This window comes from Lathyrus oleraceus, chromosome 5, assembly GCF_024323335.1.
Source record: "Lathyrus oleraceus cultivar Zhongwan6 chromosome 5, CAAS_Psat_ZW6_1.0, whole genome shotgun sequence".
Taxonomy (NCBI): domain Eukaryota; kingdom Viridiplantae; phylum Streptophyta; class Magnoliopsida; order Fabales; family Fabaceae; genus Lathyrus; species Lathyrus oleraceus.
Genome location: NC_066583.1, coordinates 97,250,965 through 97,270,140, shown reverse-complemented (window position 1 = coordinate 97,270,140; position 19,176 = coordinate 97,250,965). Strand labels below are relative to the sequence as shown.

Sequence of the window (19,176 nt, the reverse complement as noted above, 5' to 3'; positions counted from 1 at the left end):
AAACTCGACAAAATCAACCTTAGTTTTGCAAATAGTCTTCTTTTATTTGCTATAGGAGATACGGAATCAGTTGAACTAGTTATGGAAAAGGTGAATGAGTTTTCTAAAGCAACGGGGATGTATGTGAATCTATGAGGTATACTTATAAACATTTTAGTCTATAGAGGATGATGTAACCTTAAAAGTAGAAAGCACATTGTCAGTTTAATGTTGAATTAGAGTAGGCTATCTATTTAGCTTGTCTGTTTGTTTAGTTGGATTCTTTTAAGATTACCTTTTGGTACTCCTTATTTTTTGTTTAATATTAAAGTATCATTTGCTTAAAAAAATGAATACAGGATGAATTAATAATGTTTATTTGATTTTAATAATTTTAAAGACCAGCTTTAATCACCATCTTTGTCTTATCTTCCATCAAATGTATGCTGGCAATGCGTCGTACTTTTTTGTCGCCATCGTTTGCTCCTCTTTCTTCAGTTTTTGTCGCGCTGTGTTTCTTGATTTTATCCTGACACTGAGGTGCTATTTTGGGTATCTCAAATGCATATAATGGAAGTGCAATATTTTAATACTGTTATTGACAGTTGTTAGTGATTGTATATATTCTATGATTAATGGTTATTAAATTGAAAACTATATATTCAGTTTTTTTTCTTCATAAAAAGATATATTTTTGAAATCGAAATTAGATTATATAGCGGCCAAACACTCTCTCTCTCTCTCTGTCAAATGCTCTTGGGTATGGATAAAAAAAAATCTTGAAATATTCTTCTAATTTTTATGTTGAATCATTTTGGTATGGGAAGTTAAGATATTGGAGAATATGTTAGGCACATATTAGTCATAGTAGTATATATAGTTGTAATTAATATTTTTTCAATCGATTGGATCAGAAATCGGATATGAATCTGGTTAGATCAACCTTTCAAAATCGTTAATTGATCAAAATTGGAGTAAAATTAAAAAAATCGGATTGAACCGTCCAAAACCATTCGAACCAAAAAAGCGGAACCAGTTTTGTAAAACCGGCTGATTAAAAACAATGCATCAAATTAATTTTTTTTTAAAATTTTAATATGTCAATATCAAAACTTAACATACATTCTACAATCACAAAAAAAACATGTTTTTTTATAACCATAAAAACTTCTAAGTTTTATCATTCAATTATAGTTTTTCTTTCAACCACATTTTATCATCACGCTCTCTCTATTAAATATAGTGATGTCCAATATAATACTGATTGTCGTTCAAGTCAATATTATATGTTGTTGTCAATTAAAACTTATTTGTCGAAATTCAACTCAAATTCGTTTTTTTAATGAAGTATAGTATATTATTTATTGTTAGTATTCTATCTTATTTAATATATGAATTCTTAATTATTTGAACTTTATTTTAGTTATTATATTTTATTATTTTAATATTGGTTTGAATTAGTTTAATTTATTTTATTATAATTTTTTAATTTGGTTAAATTATTCTTAAATAAAGGTTGGAATGAAGTGTAGAAGTATACTATGTTATTATATATTATCGATATTATTGTATTAATTTTGTAATAGATTTTTGAAATATCTATTTTATTAAGTTGTGAACTTATGATTATGTGTGAAATATCTATGAAATTTAGTTTCATATTATTAGTTTATTTAATAAACGGTTCGGCCGTAGGTTTAACTGGTTGAACCAATTAAACTTTAAATCGTAAGTTTCACCGGTTCTATCTCTGGTTCAATTTTTAAAATATTGGTTGTAACTATGTCATTAGAATGACATGTTTCATTCATTTGTAATATTCTATTTTGATCGTTACAAAGAGTTTAAAGTTTTTCTCTTCTTCCTTCCATGGATGTCATGTTTCATAACATGGTATTAGAGCAAATATGGTATCTACCTTGAACAATCTTTCTGCTGCATTTTTTTTTCTTCGAGAATTTTTTTTTTTCAATTTTTCATTCTCTTTCTCATTCTCTTTTCTCAACTCGTTTACTTCATTTTTTCCCTTTGGTCTCTTCTTGATTCTTCATGTTGAATATGACTCATATTGTTGAGATGATTATGGGTTGTTGAGATAATTGTGGATTATTGAGAGTATAATTCATATTGTTGAGATGATTATGAGTTGTTGAGATAACTATAGATTATTGAAAGAATAACTCATATTGTTGATATAATTATGTGTATAGATAATTGTTTGTTGAGAGAAACAAGAGATTCAGGTTTTAGATAAACTAAAATCTCATATTATATATATGACAAGTAACACTGTAATCTATATGGAATTCAGAAGACATAAATAAAAGGAACTATAGTTACTCTATAGTCGCAGACGTAGGCAATTTGACCAAACTGCATGAACAAAGCTTTTGTGTGTTTCTCTGTACTCTGATCTATATTCGTGTTTCTGTTCTAACAATTAGCATCAGAGCATGGTTTGACACGACTTGGTGTGAAGGTTGACGATGAGCATAAAACCATTATTTTGTTGTGCAATTTACCAAGCTATTATGATCACTTGGTGACCACTCTCACATACAGGAAGGAAACAATCACACTGGATTCTATTTCTTCTAATCTTTTATAACACACACAATGTCGCTAAAATGTAGAGGAAGGTGGAGGAAGCTCAAGTGAAGGTTTGTTTGTGAAGGAAGGTCAAGATCGTGGTAGAGGCAAGGGCAAGGCAGTGTGTTCTAGAAAGAAAAAGAGGTTCAAGTCCAAGGACAGAAAACAATAGAATGTTATTGTTGCAAGCAAATTGGTCATTGGAAGCGGGTTTGTCCAAACGAGTCAGAAAACAGTAGTTCAACAAATGTAGTTTAATCTGATGGCTTATGTAGTGAAGAGGATTTGCTTTATGTTTTATCTGCAAAGTGCACTGGTGCATGGATTTTCGATTCTGGATGTTCCTACCATATGACGCTGCACATGGAATGATTCAACTCTTTTAAATTAGGTGATTTTGGTTTCGTTTATTTGGGTGACGATAAAACTTGTACTATCACTAGAAAGGAGAAAATTAAAATTTCTTTGGATGATGGTGGCGTGTGCAGGTTGAGTGAGGTGCGTTATGTTCTAAAATTGAGGAAGAGTTTGATTTCTTTAGGTACTCTTCAAGGAAATGGTAATTCATTTCGGTCAGATGGAGATAGAGACATCATGAGGGTTAGAAAGGGTGCAATGATAGTGATGACAACGAGGAGGATTTCCAGTAACATTTATAAGTTGTTAGGGGGCACAATTATGAGGGATGTAACATCTGTTGAAACTGATAATGATGCAACCAAACTTGGCACATGCACTTGGGTTATCTCAGTGAACGTGGAATGATGAAACTACATAAGAGGAATTTGTTGAAGGGTGTTCGCAGTTGCAATTTGAATTTTTCAAGTATTTCATTCTTGGGAAACAATGTAGAGTTCGTTTCGAGACCATGCAACATAAGATTAATGGAATCTTAGACTATGTCCATTCTGATGTATAAGGGCCTGCAAAAGAGCCCTCCGTTGGAGGTTCTAAGTACTTTGTGACATTCACCGATGATTTTTCTTTTAAGGTCTGGGTTTATTTCATGAAATATAAATCTAAGGTCTTTTCTAAGTTCAAACTATGGAAGGCAGAGGTTGAGAACCAGACAGGGAGAAAAATAAAGTATTTGCGATATGAAAAATGAAACTGAATACACAAACAAGAATTTCATGCATTTATGTGACGAGAATGGAATCCAGAGATACTTTTCTATGAGGAAGACACCACATCAGAATGGTGTTGCAGAGAGGATTAACAGGACTCTGACAGAGAAGGCAAAGTGCCTTCGGTTGAATGTTGGTCTTTCAAAAAAATTCTGGACGGAAACACTTAATATGGCATGTTATCTAGTCAACATATCACCACGAGCTTCATTAGATTGCAAAGTTGCAGAGGAGGTGTGGACAGGTAACCCCATTGATCTGAGTAATTTGAGGATTTTTCGGTGTCCAACACATGTGCATATTTCCAGTGAGGATTGGTCTAAACTTGATCCCAAGTCAAAACAATGCATCTTTATAGGCTACAATAAAGGTGTGAAGGGGTACATGTTAAGGGATTCGATTAAGAGGAAGGTGGTTGTCAACAAAGATGTTATATTTGACAAGAAATCAAAGTTGAAACACTCAGATGTGATAGTTATGCCAGATACTGATGTAGAAAGTTCCAGTTAGGAAAAGATTCAAGTGGACATTGAGGAGCCACTAGTGAGTCCAAGACATGTTGTAGCCCAACAACGTGATGAACTAGACTCGGGTTCAGGTAGGGTGCAAGATTTAGGTGGAGTACAAGGCTATACACTTGTGCGCTATAGGGAGCCCCGTCGTATTACACCTCCAGTCATATATGTGTTTGAAGACTTAGTAGCACTTGCTCTTCTTACCAGCTCTGGAGACCCTTCTACCTTTCGAGAGTCTATGGCTAGCCAAAAGAAAGATAAGTGGATGATGCTATGGTGGGGGAGATGTAATCCTTGGAAAAGAATGATACATGGGATCTTGTTCAGTTGTCACAAGGAAAGAGAGTTATTGGTTGTAAGTGGATATATAATAAAAATCCAGCAGTAACAGAAAAAGAACGGGAAAAGTTCAAGGCTCTCCTAGTTGCAAAGGGGTATTCACAGCATAAGGGAATTGATTATGATGAGATTTTAAGTACGATCGTTAGACACACGTCTATCAGAGCCGTATTGGCCATGGTAGCCAACATGAATATGCATTTAGAGAAGATGGATGTGAAAACAACTTTCCTCCATGGTAATCTAGAGGAGAAAATATACATGGAGCATCCAAAGGGATTTAGTGATACTAGACATGGAAGAACTGTTTGCAAATCAAAGAGGTCATTGGATGGCTTGAAGCAGTCTCGAAGGCAGTGGTACAAGCACTTTGATTCATACATGCTCTGGATTGGCTATAGAAGGTGTGATTATGATTATTTTGTTTATGTGAGGAGCCTTGATGATGGCTATTTTATTTTCCTATTACTTTATATTGATGATATGTTGTTTTTTACCAACCATTTGCATGATGTAAATGAGTTGAATACCATGTTGGGTAAGGAGTTTGATATGAAGGATCTAGGTGCTGCAAAGAAGATTATTGGGATGGAAATTCACAAGGACAAATGAGCTAATAAAGTTTGGTTGTCTCTGAAAAGCTATGTTAAATGTGTTTTGAGCAGATTTGACATGATCAAAGCAAAGCCTGTGGGTACTCCATTGGAGAATCATTTTAAGTTATATTTGGAACAATGTCCGAAGACTGACTCATAGATTGAAGATATGTCTAAAATTCCTTATTCGAGTGTAGTTAGTTGTTTAATGTATGTTTTGGTTTGCACTATACCATATTTGGCACAAGCAGTTAGTCAAGTGTGCAAGTTCATGTCCAAGCCAGGGAAGTAGCAATGAGAAGAAGTCAAGTGGATCCTAAGGTACTTGAAGGGTACAACAAATCATGGTATCATGTTTATCAAGGAGTGGGTGTTCCATTAATTGTAGGGATATATGGATTCTGACTATGCATGTGATATGGATGATAGGAGGTCTACAACGGGTGTGTCTTTACTCTTGCGGGGGGATCTATATGCTGGAAATCGTCAGTTCAATCTATAGTAGCTATGTCTACAACTGAGGCAAAATACATGGTTGTAGATGAAGCTACCAAGGAAGCATTATGGCTTACAGAGTTAGTGAAAGAGTTAGGTGTTGAGCAACGTGGAGTTCAGTTGCATTGTGATAGTTAGAGTGCTATCTATTTGGCGAAAAATAAGGTGTATCATGCTAGAACCAAGAATACTTATATGAGGTTCCACAAGATCAGGGTCTTGTTCGCATCCTTACAGATATTACTTCAAAAGGTTCACACTTCAGAGAATGCAACTGATATGTTGATCAAGTCAGTTACTAGTGATAAGTTCAAACACTCTTTGGACTTATTACATATTTCTCAGTGTTAAGCAAGAGGTGTACCTCCTCAATTTCTAGGATAAATTGTTATGCAATAAGTATTCATATAGGTTTGATATTCCCCAAGGTGGAGATTGTTGAATATGGCTCATATTGTTGAGATAATTATGGTTTGTTGAGATAATTATGGGTTGTTGAAGCTAGCGGAAATATACCTTAACGCATCGCACGCTCGAACATACAACAGAGTCTCTATCGAACTTTACTTATTCCCGAAGGAAAGATAAAACATTGATAAAACCCAGGGAAAGAGATAACTGGGCTAGGAAGTCGGTTATGCAAGGGGAAGATATTAGCACCCCTAACATCCATGGTACTCAATGGGAACCATTTTGATCGTTCTTGCTCAAATGGGTGTTACATCTAAGGATTACTCGCGAAAGAATAAGGGGGAAAAAAGAAATAGATAGTGATTGGTGAGGATTGGGGCCCTCATGCCTACGTATCCTTATAGTGCAATAAGGAATTCAAAGCTCCGTAGTTCATAAAACTAGTGATGGGGGTGAAAAGAATTGTGATCAAAGTATGATCTGAACCAAAGGATAATGTGATTTGAACTCCAAAAAGGGAAGAAATCTGAACCCAAGAGTAAAACTGGCGTTGACCAATATGTGGGCTAGCCGGAAGCGTTCACCACTGTATGGTATAGCCGAAAACAAGGAGAATTAAATGTTTGCGTACGAGACAAACAACTCTTGGTTCACAAGCTGACACAATATGAAGCTCAAAGAGATAGTGTATTTGGCTCAAAGGTGAGAGTATATCACATAAAGTGAATGAAGGTAGAACATGAATGCATCCTGGAGATGAATGGAATGAATGACCAAAGTCACAAAAATGAAGGGTTTGGTAAGAGTGACTACAAGGTATAAATTAGAACAAATTTAAGGGTATATTGGAATCCATAGGAGAAATGGAATTTGTACCATAGAGGAAAACAACGTCTTAGCCAAAAAGAAGGAATAAAATGTTTGGGTACGATCCAAACAACACTAGGTACAAATACGGACTGACGCTATATCATCCTAAAAGGGTATATATGGAATTGCAAAGAAAAATTTATTTCGGTCTCAAAGAAATAGTGTGTCACTGGGGTGATCAGTTTAATGATTGAAGGTAGATCATGGATCGTGAAAGATATGAAAGGTTCCCTAAGGCAGGAGGAATAATTAGGAATGCGCTCGCCAAGGATTCACATCCTCGGGCCTACATATTCTCACTATGCAATGAGAAAGTCATGGCATTTGTAGTTCGTGGAACCACGAGAATAAAGAGAGAGATTGATACTGATGAAAATTATAACTTGCACCAACAGAATGGTAACATGGGAATCCACAAAGGAGAATGAACTTTGAACCGAAGAGTAAACAAGCGTCTTATCCAAAAAGAAGGAATTAAGTGTTTGGGTACGAGCCAAACAACTCTTGGTTCACAAGGTGGACCGTCGTTATATCATCCTAAAAGGGTATATACGGGGCCCAAAATAAAGTAAGGTTGGGTACAAGGAATAATATATCACTTGTTGGGGAAAAATAAATTTGAAATCAAAGGAGAATGGTATCTTGCATCCATGAAGAAATAGACTCTGAACCAAAGAGTAAATAGGCGTCTTAGCCAAAAAGAAGGAATTAAATATTTGGGTACGAGCCAAACAACTCTTGATTCACAAGGTGGACTGCCATTATATCGTCCTAAATGGATGTACATGGAGTCCAAGGAGAAGTGATATTTGATCTCAAAATATGGTATTGATTGATGAATGATGAAGTGAATAAGATAGGATTAATAAATAGGGTAGCTCGCGGAGAATCTGAATTCTCCTACCTACGTTTCTCATTGTGCAATGAGAAAGTCAGAGCTTTCATAGTTTAGCCTACTAGGACTGACAGTAAGAAACTGATGAGGCAAGAGATATAATGTGATCAACCATAGTGACAAATGAGATATGATTGGCTTACACACGAGAGGATTTATAAGGCAAGTGATCTCAAAGGGTTCACCTAAGCACGAGAGATCTTAGAAGGAGAATAATGAATAGAGGATAATTTGCCAACACACTAGAGGGTTTACAAGGCAATAGAGCTCAAGGGGTTTGTCTAAGCACAAGAGGTCTCATAAGACAAACAAATGATTGAGGGGTTTTCCAAAGAACAAGAGTATTGATAAGGCAAACAATGATTGAATAGAGCGTGCCTAAGCACAAGAGGTCTGATAAGGCTCACAATGAATAAGGGTTTTCCAAAGCACAAGAGGACTAATAACGCAAATAATGATTGGATATGGTTGATTTAGGATTCCAAGACTTGAATACAAGGGAAATGATATAAAGGATATAGTTGAATACCAAAGAGAGTACGATTAATGATCCAAAGAAGAAAGAATGATTAGTGATCCACTGAGGAGAGAATGATTTATGTGCAATGGTGTTTCACTTGTTGAAGTGTTGAATGATTAATGTTTCAAGAAGAGTTGTCAATTATATGATTCAAATTGCACTAAATTTTATGAATGAAGGTGAATGCTTTGAGTAGCTAGGGCATACGCCCCATACATAAAGTCACTCTAGACAAGGGTAGGAGAAACTCCGTCTCATCATTCCTCATTACTTAAGGCTCATGGCATATGATGTTTATTATAACTGACAAGTTGTTGGGGGAAGGATCCTCATTGCTACTCGTTGAGTTGATGTTGCTTTAGTGAAGAAGACTTGGCAATTTTTTTGATTCACATTGTATTAAAGTCTATGAATGAAGGTGAATGCTTTGAATAGCTAGGGCATATGCCCCGTACGCAAAGTCACTCTAGACAAGTGTAGGAGAAACTCTGTCTCATCATTCCTCATTACTTAAGGCTCATGGCATACAATTTAAATTGTAGTTACCAAGTGTTGACCTTTGACTTATCTTGTATAATCCGCTGCTTGATTTAAATGGGATGCCTTGCATGAAAGTCTGGACTTAAAGCTTTGATATCCACAACACTAGAAGTAGTCTTATCAAGTGATCAAGAGACTTTTGATCACTTGAATAGATTGTGGGATTACACTTGACAAAGTAATTAATTAATCAAAAAAATTTTTGGATCAATTTAAATCAGAGGGTTTGAATTAATTTGAGAACTATGGTTACCTAGTCTAAGGGTTAAGATATTCACAAACTATTTCTAAGGGAGCATGCCACAATTAAAGTCATGTTAATCAGATACTTCATGAAAAATCCACTTGATCAAACCAACTAATTATTCTAAGTCAATTTTAATCCTAAAGGAATATGCATTTCTATGGCTAAAATAACCCCTAAGGGTAAAAAGGTCAATTCACAATTTATTGATATTGGATTAATTTCTAACAAATGAAAAGTCTAATTAAACTTAATTAAACCTAAACAATTAAAACTTCTAACTCTAAAATTCTAATTTTCTAAAAAAACTAACAATCTAATTTATTTCTACTCTGCCTAATTAAACTAAAATTCTAAAAACATATTATCATAATTAAACTAATCAAGATTAACTCTAAAATCTTAATAAACTAATCAAGACTAATTCTGAAATTTATTAAAATCTAAAATCTTAATTATGCTAATTAAATCCTAAATTGACCTAAATTTTACTAATTAACCTCTAATCCTAATCTTAAGTTCTAAATCACCCTAAAAATGGTTAAAAGCATAGTTAAGAGAGAAATATGGAGGTGCAGGCCCAATGTATCGGGTGCAAATAGTATTGTGGGTGCAAGACCCAATTGGCTTGAGGTCTGAAGATCCAGAGGGATGCAGCAACCAAATCAGGGGCTGCTTGAGCAAAGGAGGCGCATGCCCTATTGCAAGGCCCAATATTTGCTTTCAGGGCGGTCCTACGGTGTAAGCCCCACCAACTGGGGGTACAACAAGCAAATGAATTAATGTTTGGGCCTTAGGCCCAAACCTCCAAGCATGAGTTCGTTCCGTCTTTCCATATCCACACATAAGTTGAAACATGAAACTCAACTTTTCCAAAGAAACCAAACGCGAATAAAGAACTCCCCCCTGGTCCGTCCCGTCTTTGCGATGATTGCTTTGAGCGTAGCAAGTTAATGGTTGGTTTTCATTGTTTTACATGCGACATGTTAGTTATTTGTTGTTGCGTTTCGATTAAGTTTTATATGCACGTCCGATGGTTTAACATAGCGATAATCCGCACTCTTGCTTCTTACCAATTCACGCTTTCGACTTGCAACTTATGCTTTTCATGATTTTTATTATTTGTTGAACTTTATTTATTTGTGATGAACGTATTGTGTGTTAGCAATTTGCAATTCGATTAATGTTGAGATACATCAATCCAATGTCATTACATTTAAATCAAATTTGAATTCTTTTGGTAGCTTTGGACGTCTTCGCGTGTGCGACATTGATTTTAATTCGTGCACATTTCATTTTGTTTTATTCTTTTGATTCAATTATGATGAATGTATGTTGTAAATATTTTGCATGCTCTTGTATCCTTTGATCTTGTTGAATGCTTTGTACATGTTTGACTCGATTTTATTCGTGGCATTGAATTATGCCTTACGCTAGAGTTCACGTTACTAAGCTAGAATTCGCACTCCTCGCGATACAGTTCACACATTTACGTTACAATTACTCACCTCCCATTCATCCTTCAACCATTTTCACCATCGATTGGAAATCATTTCAAAATCATCAAACCATTTTCATAATTCGTAACGCAAATAAAATTGCTTGATCCAACATCAAGCTCTTTAAGCAAATTCAAAAAGACTAATTTAAACAACTTTAACTTTTTCATAACAAAATGGAAGGAAAAACTACTTGGGTGTAAGTTTCAGTCATAGTCTCAAGTATTAGACCCAAGTTGTAAGAGCTTGCAAGTCAAAAATACTCCACTTCCAACCCAAAATGACATCCAACACATTAAACTATTTTCTTGTCGCCGCGCTATCACATCCCTTTTTTTCAAACGAAAGATATTTCATCTCGAGATGATGCAAAACAACGCTTCGCCCACATGTGTGAGTTGAGATAAATGACATTTTCCCGTGAATGTTGATATGTAAAACTCCATTCAAACACATTAATAAAAATCTTTTTTTCGACCCTTTTTCTTTTTCTTTTCAGAATTTTAATAACTCGAGAAAGCCAAACGTTTCTAAGTAAACACTAATGCACGTAACTAACTAAATGGTTTCCGTACAACGGGCATGAGGGATGTTGATACACTCTCCTTGCATAATCGACTCCCCAACCTGATTTAGATGTGACGATCATATGTTGTCCTTTTAGGGGTTTTATCGATATTTTCTTTTTCCCTTTTTCGGAATGAATAAAGTTCGGTGACGACTTTGTCAATCCATTCCATGAGCGTGCGATATGCTTCACGAAGTTATATTCTTTTTCGAGGTGCGATATGAGGGAGTATATTTCTAAACTAATTTGTAATGTACTCAAAACTAAAACATTTTTTTGTATAGAAGGGACCTCAATTACACTGAAGCCACCAAATGAAATACATGAAAAGTATAAGTGTAGTACACGCTAATAAAATAGATTGTGTTGTTTTAGTTATATTTGAATTTCTTGGAGAAATTTATTCTTATATAATTTTTTGCAAATTTTCTTGCAAAAATTTAATCATATGAAGTATTTTGTAGATTTTATGAAAATCTATACTTTTTAAAATTGAAAATTCAATTTTGTTAAAATTTACATGAAAATCCGCAGAAAATTAAAATATAACTAAAAATTAATAATGACATGCCAATTGCTTTAACGTGCCTTATGAAAATCAAGAAGGGCAACAGTTGCAATGCAGCCTCCGTACAATTTTTTTTTAGTTATTTGAAAGTGATGTAGTTTGGAATTTAAGTTGAAAAAATGGGATAGAATAAGATTTTTGTTGGAAAAGTTGGGTAATATTGTAAAAAATTCGACAAGGTAACCTTGTTTTTACAGAAAAACTAATAGATCAAAATATTCGGTTTTTTTACCGAGATAACCTAGTTTTTCGAAAAAATTCCCAAAATACCCCACGTTTCAAAAAAAATCCCAAAGTACCCCACTTTTAGAAGGTGTCGCCAATTGGATTGGCGACTCCTCTTAAAACTTAAAGGGAGGCGCCAATCCAATTGGTGACACCCTTAAAAATGCCTCAAATGAGAAAATCTCCAACATGAAAGTTGTAGATATTTTCAAGACAATGAATTTGGACATAAATCTTGCATCATTTGGATTTTGTTTGAGAAAGTTATGGGCAGTTGAAGTTGGACTACTGAGTTTTTCAACTGTTATCTGACCTATAATGTTTTGCATTATCGCATGTGTTTCTTTTAGAATTATGAAATTTTGTCCAACATAACATTTGAATTAGACATCTCAAAATTTTCAATTCACTTGGTCCCACCTCAAAATAATTAAAAATGAGTGAGTTAGGTCCTTGCGAACTTGACCCAAAATTAGGGTTTCTGTCAAAACATGTCTATGTGAATTTTGCCAAAAGGGACCAACTTCAAGCCCTTCTATTTGAATGATAAAAGCCTCAAATGACAAAACCTTCAACATAAACGTTGTATATCTTTTCAAGACAATGAATTTGGACTAAAATTTTGCATCATTTGCATTTTTTTTGAGAAAGGTATGGGCACCTGAACTTGGACTCTTCGACATTTCAATTGTTATGTGGCCTATAATGTTTTGTATTATCATATGTGTTTATTTTTGAATTATGAAATGTTGTCCAACATAACAATTTAAGTAGACATCTCAAACTTTGCAATGCACTTTGTCCACCTCAAAATCATAAAAAATGAGTGAGTTAGGTTCTTGGGTAGTTGACCAAAAATTAGGGTTTCAGTCAAAACATATGTATGTGAATTTTGCCAATATGGAGTTTAGACAAAGAAACCTAATGTTTGGAGTTTACACAAAGATAAATTTGATATAATACGACTTGATATTAATAAAATTTGTAGTTTACACAAAGAATCCTAATGGTGATGACCGGGATCACCTAACCGACCTCCGGTCCCACATCCCCTAGCTACCCTAACCCTTGGCCCTAACCCACGTTGACGATTCTGCACCAGTGTTTGTTCATCTGAGGGGCCAGAAGCGTCATTACCTCCTACAGGAGAAGATCCGTTGAGGTATTCAGCCAACTTAGCATAGTCTTCAGTATTCAATGATGGTGTACCGGCGTAGCTGAGCTCATGACCCATGCCAGAGAAGTTGGGGTGTGGTTGACTCATGGATGGGCGACCGGGACGGTTGAAGGGAGACATGGGTGTGAATGATGCGTCTAGGAAAGGTTGGAAAGGTTGTTGGGGTGTTTGGAAGACATAGGGTTGTGGGATGTTTTGGTTTTGTGATGTTTGGGCTTCTTGGCTACGGTAGGAGGAGGGGCGGTTAGTGTTTTGGCTAATGCGACTTTGGTAGGGTGATGGTGTGGGGGCGAAGCGATGTTCGGTCTGAGGTTGATGGTCCATTTGTTGGTGGTGGTATGGGGTATGTTCTTGGTATTGGGGTTAGGTGAATGGCATGTTTTGGTTGTATGTTTGTGTGTTTGTGGAACGGAAATTTTGACGGATAGGTGGTTGTGAGAAATCGGGCTTAGAATGTTGTTGGGGGTTAGATGTTGATCCTTCTTGTGTGTAACTTGTCTGGCATGGGTCGTAGAGGTACATATCATCGGCGATGAATTGAAAACCAACCGATCTGTACCAAGCCATATAAGTACGACTTGGTTTTACCTCATTTGGCATGACTGCGTCAGTTAAGACATGGTCATGACGGTGCTTCCACTTGCGACACTCTGATCTTGTGAAGGTTTGCCAAGGGTTGAAGTTCCATTGGTCGTTCACTTTACACATATGCCATTCTCCTAGACTAGATGGGGGATCTGGGATATTCTGGACCATACCAAACTGCAGCTTCACACGATCGGTGTTGTGCATCTCCACAGTTGTGAACCGTATTATTGGTGTGCATGCTGTCCATACGGCTACGTCTTATGCGTTGACCTCATGCTCATGATCCAGATTAAGGTATGGACGCCAAATGAACTGAAATGTTAAAGAAGATAGGATTATAATGAATGTAGAAAAAGTTAACATAATATGACGAAATAATGAAGTTATTTTGCTTACGTCTGTCGGTTGAAGGTGATCCAACAGGTTGCGATACTAAGTAATACAGTGTCTCAGACATCTGCTGTAACTCATACCACGTGCCGACCATCTACACCAAAAAGTTAAACAAAATTAGTTTGAGGTAATAAACTTTAAGGAAGTAAGTAAAGATATAGCAATTTAAACAACTTACTTTTTTGCATATGGAAAAGTGAAAGGGTTGTTATTGACCGGTGCTAGAGACGGTAGTCTTGACCAACCCCATGCTTGTAGCAACACTGCACATCCAGAAAATGTAGATGTGTCTTTGTGGGAATTTTTGCACAACGAACTATAGAGATAGGCTAGACAAGCGGATCCCCAACTGTAACTACCTATTCTATCTACATGTCTAAGTAGAGGTAAGTACATAATATGCATGCTAGAACCACTACCTTCGGGAAATAAAAAAGATCCTATTAACAGCATAATGTAACACCTAGTTTTTATTATTCGAGCATCTTCGGTAGAATGCTCATCTAAATATAAACTATTATAATATGACTTCAGGCGTGAGAGTAGTATACCCTGACCTCTAGCATTATCATCTAACAAATCAGTTTCTAAAAGCTCCATGCAAATTGAATTTGCATAGTTGGTCTTACCATTAACAACTTTGCCTTCAATTCGTAGTCCTAAAAGCATGTAGACGTCTTCCAACGTCACGGTACACTCACCGGTTGGAAACCAAAATGTGTGTGTCTCTGGCCTCCATCTTTCGCATAAGGCTAGAATGAACTTGTTATCTATAGACCAAGACATAATCTTGCTAATATGACCAAAACCGGCGAGTTCAACATAAGGTTGAATCATCGGGTCCATTGGGACAAATTCGTGGACTTGAGTTCGAAACCTTGATACATCTTATAATAGAAATAATATAACACTTGACTAAGTTGGTATTTCAAAATAAAATGGGGTTGGTGAAGATGAAAGATAAAAAGTTAAAAAAAGAAAAAACTTACATATGTTGCGATGTTTGCAATCGTTCCTCTGTGTGCTTCGCCCACTGTGAGTAAAGACATATTGTTGGGGACTTGGTGTAGATGAAATTGGAAGATGTTGTTGAAGATGAAATTGTAAAAGAAGTATTGTAGAGGAAGTAGTGAGAATGTTGGTGTGGAAGAATTGTTGAAGGAGTGGATGTATTTATAGGCAAATGGAAGAGAGCATAAAAATTTGTGTTTGCATGGTGTCTCCACCTCATTTGGTGACCATGTACAATCCTAAAGAGGGGTCGCCATTCATATTGGCGACACTATAGGGCCATGCATGCAAGGCTAGTTCTGAATGCTTGGTTTCGAGGTCTGACTGCATGGGGTCGCCACTTGAATTGGCGACCATGTACAAGCATTAAGTGAAGGCGCCAAACCATTTGGCGACACCATCTGCATGTCTGACACATGGCATTCTTGTCTCCTGCATGCTGAACAACTCACTTGTGGATGGCTTGCATGATTGACACATCATCTCTGACTATGTTACATGTCCGACACGTGTCTGTCTTGTCTCCTGCATGCTGATGACTAACTTCTTGATAGCTTGCATGGTTGACACATCATCTCAGACTGTCTTGCATGACTAACACATCATCTAAGAGCTAGCTTACATGTCAGACACGTGGCTATCCTGTCTCCTGCATGCTGAAGAGTCACTTGTTGATAGCTTGCATGGTCGACACATCAACTCACACTGTCTTGCATGACAGACACGTCATCTCATGACTAGCTAGCATGCTTGAAACATCAACTCACACTGTCTTGCATGACAGACACATCATCTCAGAACTAGCTAGCAGGCTTGACACATCAACTCATACTGTCTTGCATGACAGACACATCATCTCAGAACTAGCTAGCATGCTTGACACATCAACTCACATTGTCTTGCATGACAGAAACATCATCTCAGAACTGGCTTGCATCACTACGCCAAAATTTGGAATAGACAGCGCACCTTAGAGGGCGCTTTATTACAAAAGTGCACTCTAAAGTGAAGCGAAAAAATAAGGAGCGAACAACTGGAATAGACAGCGCACTTTAGAGGGCGCTTTTGTAATAAAGCGCCCTCTAAGGTGAAGCGAAAAAATAAGGAGGAGATAGAGGGACAACAATACAGCGCGCTTTTTAGAAAGCGCCCTCTAAGGTTACCCTTAGAGGGCGCTTTTAAAAAAACGCTCTATAAGTCCATGTGCATTTCCAGTTTATAAAGCGCTTTTGGAAAGCCTTAGAGAGCGCTTTCATAAGCGCCCTCTTAGGCCCCCTTTAGAGGGCGCTTTTTTTCCACAAGCGCCCTCTAAGGTCCCCTTTAGTAAACATTAAAATTATAACATACTGCGCGTTTTGTTATTTCACGTTAGGGTTCTCACTGCTACGATTTTCGCTACTTCTAAGGCGTTCTCCTTCCACCTCTGTTAGATCTACGACATTTCCTCCTTCTATTAATTCGTTGTTAGCTGTTCGATTTTGACACCATAGGTATTTTTCTAATCTTCATATTACTTGGTTTCTCTTCTGACGTTCGCTATTGTTCATTTTTGGTTTCATTTTTCTTGGTTCATACATTTATTGAGTATTCTCAACAATAATTATTGTGTTGCAATGCTAGCAATGGAGACTAGGCATTATGGGTTAAATTTCACCAACTGTTCCATTTGTTTCTCGATGTAGAAAAAGGATGGTCGGATAAAAGTTTCATAGAGTTATTAGCCCTTTTGAAAGATATGCTTCCTGAGGATAATGTTCTTCCCAATCGAACATATGAGACCAAAAAGATGTTGTGCTCTATTGGCATGAGCTATGATAAGATACATGCATGTCCAAACGATTGCGTTTTGTTTCGAAATGAGTATGCATCGTTAAATGAGTGTCCTAAATGCGGTGTCTCGCGATATAAGAACAAGTTCTCTCCGGCAAAAGTCTTGTGGTATTTTCCTGTTATTCCGAGATTTAGACGCATGTTTCGAGTGATGTAGCAACATTTGGAGTCGGTGCTGTTCAGGTTCGACCGAAAGGAAACTAAATTTGTAACGTTCCAAATTTATCAGACCATAATCTGAACAATATTTACATGTCATTTAGGTTCTTGCTACGATTTTAACTTTGTGGTTAGCAGACAAATCTGGTCGCCGGCTTTTACTTATTGTGAGTCTGAGCTTTTTCGATAATTTTTGCATTCACATTACTATTTGTTTGGAGGGTAATAAGAGATTAATCAAAATCTCCTATTGCAGGTTTCTTCATCTGCAATGGCTTTGAGTCTTTTGGTTGTTTCAATATCATTCTACTTGAAGGTAATAATAATTTTTTTGTTTGTTATATTTTTTGAACATTTTTTTTTGTTTATTTTTATATATACATAATACATTAACTAGATATTACACATGCATTCATGCATAAATGTTCAGAAATTTGTAACACAGATTCATAGGATTATATATCAGTAAATTCTTCTTTATATTTTTGGTTTTTATATGGATAATATATTTTATGTTGAATTTGCTCTCAGGAATATATATCACCAGATTCTGATTTATATGCGACATTGAGCCTCGTATCGGTGGCTGGAGTTGTGGTGTGTAAATACAACTTTATTACACAAATGATGGTTTCTATTGTTTGTTTCCCTAACTTCATTATTATAAACTTTCAATTTCTTTCAGGTCATGGTTATTGCATTCTCTCTGGGATTAGGAGCAATGCCATGGATTATAATGTCTGAGGTACAATTTTCTTCAATAATAATATGCATGATAACCCTATATGAACAAATCTTTGTTGTAATATAATGTGATAGTTGATGTGTTGAATATATTTTACATAATAGATTCTTCCGATTAACATCAAAGGCCTAGCTGGAAGTTTTGCAACACTTTCCAATTGGTTCTTTTCCTGGTTGGTTACATTAACAGCAAATTTGCTCTTGGATTGGAGTTCGGGAGGTTTGTGTGCATTACTTATGTTAATTTTCTATAAATATCTATTGTTTCTAACTAGAAGCTTCCTATGTTTTTATCAGGAACCTTCACAATATATACTGCAGTGTGTGTTTTCACAGCAGGATTTGTTGCCATTTGGGTCCCCGAGACAAAGGGAAAAACTCTTGAAGAAATACAACAGTTTTTCAGATGAAGTTTCCTTTCGAGTAGCACTTCAGCTAGTGTTCACTCATGTATTCACATTCATATTTATTTTTTCTGAATCAACTCAATTCATTTTTGTGCTCTTTGGTCTTGTTAAATATGAAAAATACCAAAACAATGTGATTTTCTAATCTAGCAGCATACTTGCATTTTTGTTGTAATTGATTGATTATAAACAAATAAATGAAAGAGAGTGGTTATTATACATTTCAATTAGAGTAGCAGTGGTTTCGGTTCATGACATTTCAAATAGCAAGAGGATCATATAAACAATAAGCATATATCAGTATTTGTATTTTAATATTATAAAAGCATAAAAAGAACCTTTAGTTGCTCTTGTGAATTATAACAAGCAGTTGTATGCCATTTTCTTCTGGTTACCTCTTGTGGCTGCAACATAACCTGAAATGAGAATATGGTCACAGAGACATGTGATGCATGTAAATGTTAAATAACCACCCACTTTAGAGGGAGCTTTCCAAAATAAGCGCCCTCTAAACCCTTTAAATTTCCACTTTAGAAGGCGCTTTCCAGTAAAAGCGCCCTCTAAACCCTTAAAGGTTTCCACTTTAGAGGGTGCTTTCCAGTAAAAGCGCCCTCTAAACCCTTAAAAGTTTCCACTTTATAGGGCGCTTTCTTTAAAAAGCGCCCTCTAAAGTGGCCCTTAAAGGGCTTAAAGAGCCACTTTAGAGAGCGCTTTCACCAGGAAAAAAAGCGCTGTCTTTACCTATGCCAGTTGTTAGACACCCAAAAGTGCTTATTTGAGCTATCAAATATGGGTATCTTTCACTCCATTTCCTTGCTAAAGTGTTCGAAACCACCTTTGTTTTAGATGAAATGCAATACAAAGATAAACGATCTTGGTACCTTTGA

General features: G+C 36.0%; 1 protein-coding gene across 1 annotated transcript; it reads left to right on the top strand.

The window, feature by feature from the left end:
• The first annotated feature begins 5,439 nt into the window (after nt 1–5,439).
• On the top strand, nt 5,440–18,572 carry LOC127078966 (sugar transporter ERD6-like 6). The gene is made up of 10 exons (XM_051019385.1): nt 5,440–5,466; nt 5,575–5,773; nt 17,137–17,162; nt 17,243–17,305; nt 17,395–17,454; nt 17,670–17,735; nt 17,824–17,883; nt 17,988–18,102; nt 18,180–18,279; nt 18,494–18,572. The coding sequence occupies exons 1-10, from the start codon at nt 5,440–5,442 to the stop codon at nt 18,570–18,572; spliced, it is 795 nt and encodes a 264-aa protein (XP_050875342.1).
• Nucleotides 18,573–19,176: the final 604 nt, after the last annotated feature.